At 49.0% G+C, this 16,584-nt stretch overlaps 1 protein-coding gene across 1 annotated transcript in view; it reads right to left on the bottom strand.

The window, feature by feature from the left end:
- Positions 1-326: 326 nt before the first annotated feature.
- LOC138473314 (prostate stem cell antigen-like) overlaps positions 327-16,584 on the bottom strand; it is a 42,464-nt gene continuing 26,206 nt past the window's right edge. The window contains exon 3 of the mRNA XM_069611978.1: positions 327-2,231. Coding sequence (XP_069468079.1) covers positions 2,020-2,231 — 212 coding nt within the window. The 3' untranslated portion in view covers positions 327-2,019. The remainder of the gene's footprint in view (positions 2,232-16,584) is intronic.

The following is a 16,584-nucleotide window of genomic DNA, read 5'->3' as shown; positions in this document are numbered from 1 at the left end:
GGTCAAGGGACGCTCCTTGATCAAGAATCATAGCGCTCTGCAAGAGGCGGAAGGGTTAATAGGGGTCAGGATGTATGGCTGGAAGTGAATGTGTACAGATGTGATGACGTTTTGTTTTTGAAAATGGGGAGTAAATCTCATCCAAAGGATTTTTCAATAAAGTGTCATTGATTGTGTGTTCAACCGATAAAAAGAAATGATTTTCTTTCTAAGGTGCCTAAGAAATAACCACAAAGTAGCCTTAAAAAAAAGTCCATTAACCCCTTCCTGAAATGTCCCCCACCTTCACTGTGCCCCTCCACACAACACGATCCTTACAAATGTGCTGTTATTTGTGAAGTTTCTTTAATGTGTACAATTGGAATTACAACATCACAAAATAAATTAACCAATCTGCTCTAAACATCTGCCGTTTCCAGAATCTCTCAACGGTGAACTCTTTAATATTTAGCTTCCCTATTGGAAAAGCATGCCATACATTGTGCCACGTGGTGACACCCAAGAGAAAAATGCCAAACCCTAGAGTGGCTCACACAGCCGGATGCAAAGGGCGCCATGAGGACCCCTTTGATGGACCTTCTTGCCTGAGGCGCTGCTCGTGGGGGGACAGATCACATCCGGGCTCTTGGCTCTCAGGGCGTCGAAGCAAAATCCTGTACTTTTTCTGAACAGTTGGCAATGGATACAGTGACCTTACCTGTATTAAAGTGATTTATTCTAGACAAACACTGAAAAAGACGTGTACAGTTCAAGAACACTTTAAACTTTTATTTTCATTTTCCCAGAACAAAATGCAAGATCTAGTTTCACGCCATGAAATGAATTATGTCACTCAAGGTCGTTAATTGGAGCTAAAGCCTAAACCGTGAACATATACAGTTCTACTGCTACCTGCGTGTGTTTACAAAGCATTGGCCCAAATGCAAACGAAAATACAATGTAAAGAGCAGGAGCATAAAACGAACCAGAGACTAAATAATACATTAGACAACAGTCTATGTATGGATCGACCTTGAATTCGTGGGTTCCCCGCGGGGTCCGCCTAACTGACTGGGGCCTTGTGCAGCAAAGGAGGGGGCTTGACTGTCAGGCGACCTCTCTAGGGTTATTCTCTGAATGGTCAGAGCAGGTTTCTTTCAGGGTTTCAAGCTCTGACATGCACATACTCTCGCCTGGTTGAAGACAGATCTGCAGCCATCTTTCTTCTGAAACCTCCAGTCCTGTTTCTTCTTCCCACTTGATCACGCGGGCTAGTTTAGTTTCAGCCGCCTCCAGTAGGAAGGCCTTGTAGATCCAGGATTTCTGAAAGCTTTGACAGGGTGAAGCGACACACTCTGCCGCAGCCGTGAAAGCTCTGAGGTTCACACACTAACCATGACATCCAGATAAGGGGCGTGTCTGGTCATGAAAGCGGATGTCGTCTACCATTCGAACCCATGTCTTCATCAATCTACTGTTTCACAGTGGACTTCTTACCGTGCATTTTCAATTTTATGTTAATTTTGTTGTAGATTTTTTTTTTTTTTAAACTGGGGGTGCACCCCATTATCCTCTATTTCCTCTGCAGACTAGCTTCCTCACCCCCTTGACCTAGCTTTTTCTTTTTTGTTTATTTTAAGTAACTTCGTTGAATGTGCACAGCATGAAAGGCCACTGAAAGGGTCCCACCAATGAAAAGGCGTCTCACTGATCAGCAAATTTCTTTTCAGTCAATTAGGAGCCATTGTACTCTACAAAAGGGGAAACTACCACCCGCTGAAGTTGGCGGACCCCCTCAGGGAAGAAAAAGGAAAAGGTTGGGATCATTTGTGGTTATATCACATGAGCGCAGTTACCCCCCCCCCACCCCTCTTTTTGGATTGATAGACCTGCCATGTGTGCATTGTATGTGTTCATGGTCCATGCAGCCCTACGGCTGCTGACCGGGCCTAGAGTTGGCATGTGCTCCTACACCGGTCCATAAACTGCTGGAAACTAGGAGCTGCCCAGACTGGTGAGGAAGACGATGGCTTTTTATCTTCAGATGTTCAGCCGGTAGAGCAGGAGGGCCAGAACCAGGGCAGAGGACAGGAACACTGCAAGGTTGGCGGTGACGTGGTGGCTGCTGCCCACACTTTGGGCGTTGCAGTTGTTGGAGAAACAGCAGCGGACGCTGACGCCGGGGACTTTGGATCCGTCCGCTGCCGCCCGGTCACAGAAGGACTTGAAGGAGCATGACTTCATGACGCCATCTGCAAGAGAGGGAGCCCAGGAAAGTGTTACCATTTAGAACAGACTGTCCCCACGCTGCTTTATCCAGGGATCCACCACAGCATTTGCACGATGGGGACAGGCTAAAGACTGCTGTACACCTTAGACTTACAGAATTCACACTTTGCGTTAAACAAAATTCAATTATGTACATTTTCATAACCCTCTACTTACATTTTTACCATAACCCACTGCCCACAGCGCATCATTTTCCAAATCCTGTAGTGCAAACAGAGGTCATAAAAGCAGGTGTAAATGTGTGATGGATGGGGGATGGGATGGAATATAAATGTACTCCGTCCATTCCTGCTACGTGTGAAGAAACGGCCTGGTTTCATTCCAGCATGACCTACACATCCTGGTTTAAAACCAATGGATTCCTACAGAATCCGCCTGTCTTTGCACTTGCTAAAAGCAGGCGGATTCCATAGGAATCCATGGTACATTCTGTCTGGCATGAGTAAGCAAGGCAAAAAAGGTGTAAACACGAATTCGCCTGTTGGAATAATGTTTGCACCATATCTTACAAATGTGGACACTTCCACGGCAGGGACGCAAGTGTACGTAAGGGCAATCCTACACATCTTGGTTTAAAACCAATAGATTCCTACAGAATCCGCCTGTCTTTGCACTTGCTAAAATCAGGCGGATTCCGTAGGAATCCATTGTAAATTCTGTCTGGCATGAGTAATCAAGGCAAAAAAGGGTTAAACATGATTTCGCCTGTTGTAACATTTTTTGCACTATATCTTACAAATGGAGACACTTCCACGACAGCGACGCAGGTGTACGTAAGGGCAATCGATGGTAGGCCCCTCCAGAGCATTGCCACTATTTGGAAAAGTATCCCATCATAGACCTTTTCCACCAGATATTTTGGTGTTAGACACATTTTACACAGTGGGGCTCATTTGCCTTAAAGTGTGCATTGCAGGGACGGGGTTGACAACGTGTGCATTTACTTGCACTACATTTCCTCCTGTGAACATTTTCGAGGTTTGCAATATGAAGAGCAAAACATGCATATAAATCCGGGTGGACGCCTGTTCACATGAATTTCCTATACTTTGCAGTGTAAATGCCTCCGGTCGTGCATGTGCATGGCAGGAAGAATTAAACACGGATTCTTATGGAATCCTCCAGCTATTAAAAGGTGTACTGTGCCCCGGTGGTGTTTTGTGGAGAAGTGTGCCCTAGCCTCCCTTTCTCTCCTGTCTTCCCCTGCTCCTCCCGGGGTTTGGCTTAGACTCTGCGCTGTCTCCTCTCGGACCCTCCTTCCTGTTGCCTGCATAGCCATGCCCTCTCGTTCCTCCGCGCACCTGTTCGCTCTCCCTTGATTCAACGTGGTCCTCCCTGGTCTCTCCTTCCCCATCTTCTCTTTGAGGGTCCAAGTCTCTCCATCTCTCTAGGCTTTCAACCCTTCCATTTCTCTGTCTATGTTACTTTTTTCCATCTGCCAACTCTATTACAACTTCCTGTTAGCCTCTTTCCCCACCTCACAACAACCCTCCTTGCTTTTAATATCTTGACGTGTCTTCCCTCAGATGGTGCTCTCATCTCAGAACCCTCCTCTACGTTCTCGTGTACGTCTCACCTCTCTATCGGCTGCCAACACCTCCTCTTTAACACTATCACTCTCCTCTCTTTCTTTGTGATTTTCCCTTTGTACTACTGTTGTCTCTTCCACTCGCCAGGTGACTCCCCTCATCTCTCTCACTGTCTCTCTAGCTCTGGCTCTCTCTTCCTCACATGTGGTATCCCTCTGTCGTTGCACTCAGCCCCCCCTATATATCTCTCTCTCTCTCTCTCTCTCTCTCTCTCTCTCTTTTGATTCTAACTCCTCAGTGTCCCCCTTCCAAACCGGTATCTAGTATATCCATCAAATGCCTTTCCATCGAATTCCTTTGCATCGAGGGGTTTGCAACGAGAATATATGCATCAAATGCGTATTTTTGAGGGGTAAAGGGTACATTTGTTTAGATGAGTTTTAAAGGGTATAAAGCGCGTGGTTCGGGGGGCCCAATTAAAAAACAAAAAAATGCATTTGATGCAAATTTTATCGCCGCAAAAAATTCAATGGAAATGTCCCTCGATGCAAAAAATTCGATGGAAAGACCATAAACCTTCCAAACCAGATCTATTCCTTCCGGCTTACAACGTTTCCCCTCAAACTCAAATGCACTTCCCCTGAAAGCTACCAACGTATTCCACACTTCTCAACCTTCCCAACTCATCAGAACATTTTTCAAGGGCTGCTTCATTGGCCCCTCCTCATGCAAAGCCTTCCTGCTTGGGGTCTCCCAGGATCTGCAGCCTTCCTGCCTGGGGTCTCCCAGGATCTGAGCCTTCCTGCTTGGGGACTCCCAGGATCTGCAGCCTTCCTGCCTGGGGTCTCCCAGGATCTGCAGCCTTCCTGCTTGGGGTCTCCCATGATATGCAGCCTTCCTGCTTGGGGTCTCCCAGGATCTGCAGCCTTCCTGCCTGGGGTCTCCCAGGATCTGAGCCTTCCTGCTTGGGGTCTCCCAGGATCTGCAGCCTTCCTGCTTGGGGTCTCCCAGGACCTGAGCCTTCCTGCTTGGGGTCTCCCAGAATCTGCAACCTTCCTGCTTGGGGTCTCCCAGAATCTGCAACCTTCCTGCTTGGGATCTCCCATGATCTGCAGCCTTCCTGCTTGGGGGTCTCCCAGGATCTGCAGCCTTCCTGCCTGGGGTCTCCAAGGATCTGCAGCCTTCCTGCTTGGGGTCTCCCAGGATCTGCAGCCTTCCTGCCTGGGGTCTCCCAGGATCTGCAGCCTTCCTGCTTGGGGTCTCCCAGGATCGGCAGCCTTCCTGCTTGGGGTCTCCCAGGATCTGCAGGCTTCCTGCCTGAGGTGTCCCAGGACCTGCAGCCTTCCTGCCTGGGGTCTCCCAGGATCTGAGCCTTCCTGCTTGGGGTCTCCCAGGATATGCAGCCTTCCTGCTTGGGGTCTCCCAGGATCTACAGCCTTCCTGCTTGGGGTCTCCCAGGATCTGCAGCCTTCCTGCCTGGGGTCTCCCAGGATCTGCAGCCTTCCTGCCTGAGGTGTCCCAGGATCTGCAGCCTTCCTGCCTGGGGTCTCCCAGGACCTGAGCCTTCCTGCTTGGGGTCTCCCAGAATCTGCAACCTTCCTGCTGGAAGTTGTACACTGTCTGACAAAATGTGACTGTGCTGGCTGGCCTTTAATGGCCAGTTTCCCCTCTCCTTGCAGGCTGTCCAAACACATTGTTTGTACCTGTGCTGCAGGGGCTGTTCATCCTCCTGATTCAGCTATGTGCCCAGGATCATGTGGTGCCTCAGTGGGCCAGCCTAGGGCCATAAAGAGGCTGGTAGCCATGTTGAATCAACCTTTTCATCTTTGACTTGTGGGGCTGGCTGCCTACTTGCCTACACTCCTTGCAGGCTGCTAGTGAGGCCGTGAATAATTGGGATGGGTGTCTAGTGGTGTTGTTATTGTTTGTACCAAGGGTTTTAGGTATTTTTATACCTTTTGACTTTTATCTGCAGACCTGAAAAGGTTTGAACCCGGATCTGCAAACCCTGCGAACGCCTTTAAACGGGCATGGTAGTTATTCCACAAAATGGGGACCCCAAAAGGGGTGGTCCTGGATGACACCCTGTGGCGTTCCCAGCACACGGGGAATGGGAACATGCCACAAAACAAGAAACTCTTAAAAGCAACATTTGACCATTTTCTCCCCAACAGTACCATGTGTTTCTACAAAATGGCTGCCATGCACACAAAGCTTTCACCATGATGGACTCATTCTGCTTCATGAACTAGCTGATTGCCACCAACTAAGACTCTCTCTAGCCAGACCTAAAAAGACTTGCTAAGAATGTAATTGTTAAAGGTAGCACTGCCTGTAGCCAAATCACAGCAGCAATGAAGGGAGGGAGGGATAGAAACGGTGCTAGAAGGAGGGACAAAAGGTCCACTTTCAAAATGTGAGTGCGGATGGCCATTAACCCCTACTGTGCATGAGCCTATGTCTTATTGCCAGTAACACGAAACCTAGTGTGTAGCCTTCAATCGGTTTGTTGGTGTCCATCCGCTTCGCAGGCTGTTATTATGGTGGCCCCGTCACAACGTGGAGGTACCCCACCCCTGAGGAAGACTCTAGACAGGCCCGGAGGTACCCCACCCCTGAGGAAGACTCTAGACAGGCATGGAGGTAACCCACCCCTGAGGAAGACTCTAGACAGGCCCGGAGGTACCCCACCACTGAGGAAGACTCTAGACAGGCCCGGAGGTACCCCACCCCTGAGGAAGACTCTAGATAGGCATGGAGGTAACCCACCCCTGAGGAAGACTCTAGACAGGCCTGGAGGTAACCCACCCCTGAGGAAGACTCTAGACAGGCCCGGAGGTAACCCACCCCTGAGGAAGACTCTAGACAGGCCCGGAGGTACCCCACCCCTGAGGAAGACTCTAGACAGGCCCGGAGGTAACCCACCCCTGAGGAAGACTCTAGACAGGCCTGGAGGTAACCCACCCCTGAGGAAGACTCTAGACAGGCCTGGAGGTACCCCATCCCTGAGGAAGACTCTAGACAGGCCCGGAGGTAACCCACCCCTGAGGAAGACTCTAGACAGGCCTGTAGGTAACCAACCCCTGAGGAAGACTCTAGACAGGCCCGGAGGTAACCCACCCCTGAGGAAGACTCTAGACAGGCCTGGAGGTAACCCACCCCTGAGGAAGACTCTAGACAGGCCCGGAGGTACCTGTGAAAGATGGGTGGGGCTTGGGCAAGAGGGAGCCGCCTGTTTAGAGGTTACCCTGCATTTCCAAAACACTGACCTGTAAAGTAACCCATCCCTTCTAGTCACTATTCTCCAAAGAGACATCTCCAAGTGTAGCAGTCCGGAAATAAGGGTGCCGGTTGCACCATACCGGCATCCTTTCCGGACGGCCACACTACAACTCTGTGGGTGGGTGCCATTGCGTCTGACAGGACTGACCTGCTGGGCCCAATGGCACCCGCCCACAGAGTTTTCACAGAAGCACCGGGACTGTCAGCAACGGTGCTGGTGCTCCCGTGTCCCCATTCCCGTGATAGGGCTCCATGGGAATGGGGACTAACATTTTCTGGGGCCTGACTTCCCCATCCGCCAGGAAGTGTAATGTCCCAGTGGCACCGGAAAGTCAGGCGCTGGAAAAATGTTACGAGTCCGGCGGTAACCCGCCAGTCGCACCGGCGGGTCACCGCCGGATTCGTAATGATGTTCATTTTCTTGTTGTCTGACATGTGACTGACTTTGTTATCTGCCCTAGCCCTACTGGCGGCCTTGCAGACAGGACTGCAGTCCAACTCGTGACTGACCCTGTCCCAGCCCTACTGCCCTTTATTATCTGTACGCTATGTCAATGTCTGTTCCAGCCCTACTGTGCTGGCTGCCGCCACCTTCCTATAGGACTTTCAGGTACAGTGGTCGGTAACCTGACATGCGACCTAACTCTATTGGCCTTTCACTGGCCTTGTCATGTTTCCTGGAGTGTGAACAACACTTTCTAAGATCCTCCAACGTCTCATGGAAAGAGTCTGTCTTCTGACATGTGACTTACTCTGCATCACCCCTGCCATCCTTTCAGTGTTAGTACCCCGTGAATGACTACGCCCTGCCTGGAGTGTGAACAACTCTTTCTAAGGTCCTCCAACATCTCATTGGAAGAGTCTGTCTTCTGACATGTGACTTACTCTGCCCCCCCACCATCCTTTCAGTGTGACTACCCCGCGAATGACTCCGCCCGCCCCATGGTCCTCCAGTGGCACCAGCCCATGACTTGGCATGTTCCTGGTTCTGTGCCGCAGCCATTTCTTTCACAAATGAAATCCGGGTGGACACTGCTTGGAGCCCTGCTTGGCTTTGGGATCCCGACTGCCATCTGGCCTGCAAGTCTCCACAGATAATCCCACTGACAAATAAGGTGGCTTTAGCTGTAATCTCCCCTGACCCAATTCTGCATTCAAGGAAAATGCAAAAACATGCCTCCAACTTAGAAGATGTGGTAGCAGCGTGAAGCCTGGTCCTGATCCAAAGCGGGGAACTCAAGCGCTTGGTAACCAGAAGGGTGGTAGGCAATGGTCTCTCTGTTTTTCTCTAACCGCTGAAGTGGTAGGCTTGTGTGTGCGCATTATTCTCCCATGTGTGCAACTGACTAACGAGGGAAGCCATTTTGTGAGCATGCGTGGATAGTGAACCATGACATCTGAAGAGAGTTTGGACTGGCATTTCCACCCCCTCAACCTCTGCAACTCTTTACAAATCAATGTAAAAGGTACACCTTACGGTATTTCTTACAAAGATATAGGGCAACAAAGGTTTTATGTGATCATAAAGAGAGCTCATCAACAAGTCCAAGACTTGTAGATCTGCCACCGTAGCTACAAAACTACTCCTATGCACAGAAGCATATGTGTATAGACCAGAATAAAGAACAGTCTGTGCTCACAATAAACAATAGTTTGACTTGTGGCTATTATTTTGTTGGCACTGCTCAGAGATAATGCAGAACGTGGTTTATGCCATCGAAAAAAAAACAATTGCATGTATTACAACTAATATTGCTGATCACAACTGATGTGGCAGGCAAACAATTCAGACATAATACATTAATCGCCAGATGAAACAATGGCTGCTGAAACGAGTGCCAGAAAACATGCCAATAAGAGATCACGTGCCCCTTTAATGAACTAATTCAGAGGCCAGGAGAACAACCCTCTCATAATGTGTGTCAGGAGGATAATTGCATCAGAATACCTGCACCACAGAGTGTGATCATTACTGTTGCATTTTCTAAGGTCTATGCCCAATGGAACTCTGGAAAGCTGGAAAGCAAGCAGGCCCCGTGAAAAGCATTGTATCTGTTTGAATATTCATTGCCCTAATGCTATGTATGGGTAGTGCCAGGTATATTCCATACCCGTAATCCCTACTAGACCAATTAGATGATATTGCATTGGTGCTCTACACTGGAAGGGTAACCTTATCAATGCTCACGTAGAAGAGGCTGAGCATGATAGTATTAAGCTACTCTGGCCCTGACACTAGCACAAAAAACAACAAAACAGCAGGAGAATGACTCCCTTCTCCTAGGGTGCTTTTCAGCACAGTTCCTTTAAATAAGGTTTCTTCCGCTAGTCTCTGGCTATTCCTTTTAATAGTGTTTTCAGTTGCTTCAAGGGACTTCCCCAGCACTGTAGGCCTCATCTCTGCACTCTTCAGACTCTTTCTCTTCACCTTGAGAAATGTAGATGAAGTCTCTGTTTGACTCTTGTTTATTCTGTACTCTTTATCTTCTCCAAGACAAATATGACATACTTCTGTATGACTCACACACGTTTGGTACTCTTTACAGCTGCTGGGACGAGTATGCATGGTCCATGAGTGACCTTCACTCTTCTTATATCTTTGCCCCTCACTGGGACGAGTATGCAGGGTTTCAAAGTAACCTTTACTCTTCTGATGTCTTTGCCACTCACTGGGACAAGTATGCAAGGTTTCGGAGTGATTCTCTACGCCCCGCTCCATGGGTCTCCCGCTCTCCCCTTTTTCTGTAGTGTCAGGGGCCTGCGTCACAGGGTCAGCATTTCTTTCTTCTTTCGCGTATTGGTTCAGGGTGGTTCTTTGCTTTCTCTTTCTCATGGGTTCCAACACGTTTTGCTGTGTCTCGGTGGTATCAGCTACCACCTTCTTACTTCGGTTCTCTGATTTCGGTCTTCTTCCATGTACAGACTGCCTTGGGTCTGATCCTGGCTTGTGGCTTCTTTGGCACGTCGACAGGAGGGCTTTCCTTCGGCCCGCTTAGATGTCTCACCAGGAACATTTACTAACTCGGCCCTCTTGACAGTGTACCGCTGTTACTACTTCTCCATGGCTGCTTTGAAACGCATGAAGCAGCATCTCCCTTGGTTTCCCAGCCTTCTTGATCCAGCGAGTTCAAAACTCCTGGCCTTCACTTCCTTCTTCTCAGAGTTCACCTGTTTTTGTGACGCACAGCTGCGGCATCCCCAGCTTCTCAGGAAAGTCCTTCCTTTGTTTCTGTGATGTAGTCATCATACCTCTTGTCAGCTTCTTCGTCGCAGTGCTTATTAGGCAAGCACTCTTTATCCTCCTACATTCTGGTTCATCACAGTAGCAGGTTTTTCTTCTGGTAGAACGTTACAATAGTACATGTAAGAGGAGTCTGGATATTTGTTAATTAGAAGTGTAGTGTGGGAATGTGGTTGATAATACGAAGGAAGTTCCTTATGTGAAAGGAAGTCAATGTCCCCAAGAGGGGAGGCTCTCCCTGTGAGGTCCCACTGACTGCCACTCCTAGGGAGATTGTGGCTTTGCAGGCTCACCACCCTATAATCACAGGAAGGGCACCCGGAGGAAGCTGGGCAAGCGCACATGCGAAGATTGGTGATAAGAGCACCATAAAATTTGTTGATTGCACTGGACGGTCAAAAGTGCAAAAGGTCCACTCCGTGCAATTGTTTTAGTTCCAGAAAAGAGTGGAAATGAACAGAGTAAAACACAGGCGGATTCACCTTTACTTTCCACTTTTCAACTTCATTTTGGAAAAAGTGTGAATGCCTCGCGTAATTAACGATTGCGGAAGGCATTTACAATGGATTCCAATGGAATCCACCTGCCTTTACCAGGTAGTTTCAGTTTGATTCCATAGGAATCCATTGGTCTTCCACCAGCATGCATTTCATGCTGTTGGAAAACGATATGGTATTTGAAGGTGGTGTGGGTATGCGCAGCGGAAACGTATAGCCCGTTCAATGCCTTCACTAGGGCCCCATAAAGAATGAAAATTCCCTACCGCGTAAAAGCAAAAAGCTCATGTTACGTAGGGACGTAACGTTAATGGATGGCGTAAAATCCTTGCATAAGGCTTTTGAGCCTTCCATTAACGTCATGCCCTATTTTCATTCATTTGTATGGCGGGGAGGAGGGGTGGAACGAAACTTGCATTTCCGCCAGCCTCCCTTCCTCTCCACCATTCAAATGCTGCAGCATTTGCGCCTGCATGGATTTTCATGCCGGCACAAATGCTGGAGATTCCTATGAGGTCCGTCGGTTTTATGCACCAGCATAAAGCAGGCTGACCCCCATATGGATTCCCTAAACATGTCAGGCAGTGTTTAATTGTAATTGTGAACACATGGTAAGCAGCGTTCACAATTACATGTAAAGGCAGCCTGCCATGAGATCATGCCAGGCAGTGTTTACTCACTTTGCACGGCAGAGTGCAAAAGTGCAGGGCAGAAGCAGCGTTCATGCGGCGCATGTACACTGCCGTTTGCCATGCACATTTGCACAGCTGCGTGCAACTGTCAAAAAGTTGGTGGCCGGGAGCTGCCTACGTGTATGTCAACATGTAACGGCTCCTCGCCGCCAAAGCACATCATTGAGGAACAGAAGCTCGCAAGTGCAAACAGGTTGTGCTTTAGTTTTACTCGTTACATTTACTTGCTTGCGGGTTTAGAAAATCACCCCCAGTAGAATTAATATACATAGTTCGCTGGCTACCTTGGTTTCTGACAGGTTCATAATAGCGCAGTAAATAGTGAGCGTTATTTTCCCCACCTAAGTGCTGCTCCGTTTATAAACCATGGAAAGTTGAAAGATTGACGTAGGTGTGTCTACATTTTCAATGGAGACCGTCAGATTACTCACAGATGCATGCAGAAGATACGTTAACCTCCTGAGCTACCTCGCTGGCTTATCAAACTGAGCTACACAGAAGCAGTCAAGGTAAACTCTGGTTCTGTGCAAAGGGGGTCGTGTTCTATAGAAGAATATTTTGCTTGGAGGAGACTGCATATGTTTAAGTGCAAAAGGTCCCCTTCGTGCAGTATTTCGCTTTTCCACCAGACAGCGGAAAAGTGAAGAGAGAGTGGAGGTGGCAAGACAGCTGCGTTTGTCTGGCAGAGCGGGAAACCGAGGTGGGCCTGTCCGCCTGCCCAACTCTGCCTGACGTATGTACAAACATGAGACGGATCGGAAAAAGTGTTTCCCCGCCTCATTTTTCATCTGCTTCCCCAGAAACACTTGCTGTATAAGAGCATAATGAATAAACAATCAATCGAAATGAGCCACATGGACTGGACTGGAGCGCATAGAACTGTGTGATGTATATAGTATGGTTGAATACAGAGAACGCTTGAAAGACCATACAACACACCATATCACATCACCACGCTTACTCTCTCCCTTACACCACCACTCAACTAGAACACAGAGATACTATGACACCATTCGGTATAACTGTTCTCATACCAACATCAGCCACTCACTCCACATCATTCTAAGTAAACACTGCTGGTTACTGACCTCCCAGCGAGGCGTTCGCCTCAGGCCTAACGCAGCCACCTCCGCTCTGGATAAATCCTGCCAGAACGAACACATACTCCTGATCTCGTAACCACCACACCTACCGCTAGGAAGCAGCTACTACACTGATACCGCACGAGCTGCACACATACCCGGTGCCCACACGCACCTTTTTGACTCTCTCTACTCTCTCCACTGATCTGAACTTCGGTTCCCAAGGGCGTTCAACCTACCAGCGCCTTCAGACCATACCAATGGTATATAAGGCACTATATAAATGCAAAGTAACAATAACAACAATAACATGGTGGCATCAATAGGAAACCTCCACCCCTGCAGACTCATTTCATTGCAGGCTCCATGCAGCACACACTTTCGCACTCCCCCATCGTACGGCTCATTCCGCAAGTCCCCAGAGCTCAACATCCACATAGATTTACTATCACCCAACACACGCCTTGAAAAAGAACCAGGAGGGGTGAACACGTGTCGGCTGGACTGTGTAATAAAATCACCACAATACTATGCGACAAGAGTCGCTGAAATTCTTTCAGAAACGGACAATATTATCCATTAAATATCTTCACTGACCCAGCGCCTGTGTGAGCCAGGTCCTTACCCAATTCTGTCCAAACCAATTTCTAGACAGAAGAGCAGCCTCTCCCAAGAACCCTTTCGCCGGCAGCAGGGTCCCCTTGGATCCCTCCCATATGGGACGCCCCCATGTTCAGCGTTGTGATCTACTCGCTCTAGTGCTCTGCTTCACTTTAAACAAGGATGTGTTTTAGCTCCGACCGTTGTTTAATCTCTATTTGGCTGACTTGGGTATTGGTTTGGGTAATTTCACTTCCTGTGATATTGTGCGGCTCCGAAGTTTGGGCCATAGATATGATCCGTGAAGTGAAAACCTGGCGCGTAGTATTTTAAGGGGGCCCCTGCGGCTTTATGGGAGCGTCCCTGTAAAATATATTTATTTGGAAGTTGACAAAAGCACTTGGTACGATGCTTTTCCTTATATGGGAAATCAGTCAGTTCTACCGAGGGTAGTGTGCTGGGGTCTTAATATCGCGCTCACACACAAGTGTTTCAGAGCGCGAGTTTTTGGAGGAGACCGATAGCGCCTTTTTGAATAAAAGTACCATTGTAAAATTACAAAAAGACTTCAATGTCCGTGTTTTATATCTGCCACGGAATATTTTGGCACTACATTAAAAATCTTTAACAATTGCACACATGAATTGAGGTCCTCCCATTGCAGAGAGCAGGCGCTTGTTGAGCTAGCCCCCCCTACAAGTCTCTCTGAAGGTGGTATCAGTCATATTGTGGAACGAACAGCTAGTCCCTATTCTATCAAGGCTTTCCTGGGCAGCTCTGCAGTGTGGGAATATTTGAGAGTGAAATGTAGTGCCATCTCCACTATGGAAGTTCCAGGTGCCCGTATGGCATCCCCGAGTCAGAGGGACGTTGCAGGCTCTGCGGGGAGCAGCGGATGGAAAGAGTCAACCCTTCAGATCAATATATCTTGCTGCTATTGGTTGTGGCCCGGATCAATTTGAAGCTATTTATAAGATCTGGACCCTTTTTATGAGCGGAAACAATGAGGTATATATTTATCACTGGACGCGGCTTCGGAGGTTCATTATTTATTCATGTATGTATAGTTCTTATATAGCGCTACTCGCCCGTAGGCCTCAAAGCGCACAAGACATATTACGCACCCTTTCACCTATTGCGCTTTTATTGTCTTCTCGATTCACATATTTGATGTTCTTGTGATGTGTTAGGGTGCTCAATGTCTTTTATATTGTTGAAATGCGGTTGAGTGCATTAAAAGGAAACAAATACACATGGCATTTCTCAGTGCCAGAAAGGAAACGGGACTATGCACCAGACTGCAATCGAAGGCAAGTTGTTGGCCTCTGATGGAGCAGCAAAGATGACTCCAGTCATAGAAGAGACTGGTGGCTTGGGAGCAGCTTCTGACGCATCAGGGGAAGCAGCCACTACTAAAATGTGGACTCAAAAAGACAGTGGCCCTCATTAGGACCCTGGCAGAAAGTAACTGACATGACCGCCATAGCGTAAATAGCGTTTCCGCCATTGCACGATGGAGCAAAGTGCGGCCAATTCCGACCCATCGGGCACGAGCACCACGCCATGGCGGAAGTGCAAAGTCCGCGATGGCGGAAATGACCCCAAAACGGCCCATTCCGCCGTCGTACGGCGCCCTAGGTGCAATTCCGCCACTCATTTTAGCGGTCACCGTAATGAGCGGTCAGCGCAAATTACGGTCACCGTAAATATACGGAAACGGAAGTAAAAACATGGGGCCGGAACGGGAAACAGGACGCCGTACACCTATAAAATCAGAATCCCAACACAACCATAAAAAACCGACCCTGAGACACATCCCAACCCGTTAGCCACCCCATAATAAAAAAGAAAAATGGGAAAAATTGCTAAAAAAGCGTGCGATCGCAAGCGGCAGGTCCACTTCTCCCATGAGGAACTCACTGTGCTCACAGAGACCCTCCAGGAGAACGCTGCCGTCGTCTTCTCGACGCAAATGACCAGGACGGCACTTGCGAACAAGAGGGACATATGGGCCCTGGTGGCACAGCGGGTAAGTGCGGTGGGGACCGCACCCCGCAACCCACAGCAATGCAGGAAGCGATGGGACGACTTGCGGATACGCGTCCGGAGCATACTTTCAGCCAACCGCAACATTGCCACAGCTACCGGGGGAGGATCTGATTCACCCATCAAGTTGACCCCCTGGGAAGAAATCTGTGCCTCCACCATTGGAATGGAGAGCATAGAGGGAGTCGGAGGGATGGAGAAAGGAGTGCAGACATCCGAAGAATCAGGTAGGTGGCCCAAATAAAACCATGCCAAATCCACAATTACCAACCATGTGAAGTACCATGTGTCCCCATAGTGCAATAGAAACACATGTCCAGGAGAACGTCCACATACATTGCCATGATAGCGCCCTGTAAAAGTCAGATTAAATACATAAATAAGTAAAAATCCTAAAAACACCCTCTGCATGTGCAGCATGCACACCCTAACTGCAGGCTGCAAAATAACTGCACCCTCAATCCACACGAAAATGAGACCTCCCCCAAGGCCCTGACCCAAATCACCCTCAGGTACCACCCCAATGCATGTGATACATTGCCATTCCAATTACAACAGACCCATAAATAACGCTTGCCCTCCTTTACTCCACCACAGGGTCCGAATCAAACGACGAGCTTCAGGACACCCCTACCAGCACACCTGCAAAGAGGGCCAAGACCAACGGCCAAAGACCCTCCACCTCAGCTGCACGGATCAAGACACGTCAGCAGCACAAATCGAGTGGCAGCACACTGGAGGGGACATCAACAGGCACCCCCAGCAGCCAGCATGTCCACAACAGCAGCACCACAGGTCCCCCCAATGGATGCCACAGAAGGCACTGCTTCTGGTGGCAGCAGCACCATAGGTGACACTGCTTTCATGCCAGCATGCTCCGACACAGAAAACGGTGCTGTAGATGTAGGATCCATCCATGACCTGTCCATGCTGATGAATGTGGGGGTTCTAAGGCAGCCATTGAAACATCTACTGAGACACTTAGGGCAGAAATGGAGCGAAGTACAGAGACACTAAGGGCACAAATTGAGGGAAGCACCGAGAGCCTGAGGGGACAAATGGAGAGAAGCACCGAGAGCCTGAGGGGGGAACTGCATGCGACGTCCAAAGATGTATGTGGTGAACTTGCCGCTGTGCGCCGTGTGCTCACTGAGCTCTCACAAACCCTTAGGGACATGCATGGACGTGAGCAGGCAGAGACATCATCCGTTGCAAGTTCTGTCCAGGGCAGCCCCCAACGCAGATCTGCCCCTGATACCCGGAGAGGGGGCTTGCAATAGCGTCTGACCAATGACAATGAGCATCTCTGGACACTGGTGTTCTGGGGGGAGGTATGAGGGTGGAGGG

Source organism: Ambystoma mexicanum, chromosome 8 (genome assembly GCF_040938575.1).
Source record: "Ambystoma mexicanum isolate Mex_15411 chromosome 8, UKY_AmexF1_1, whole genome shotgun sequence".
Taxonomy (NCBI): domain Eukaryota; kingdom Metazoa; phylum Chordata; class Amphibia; order Caudata; family Ambystomatidae; genus Ambystoma; species Ambystoma mexicanum.
Note: the sequence above shows the minus strand (reverse complement) of the source record. Positions and strands in the feature narration are given on the sequence as shown.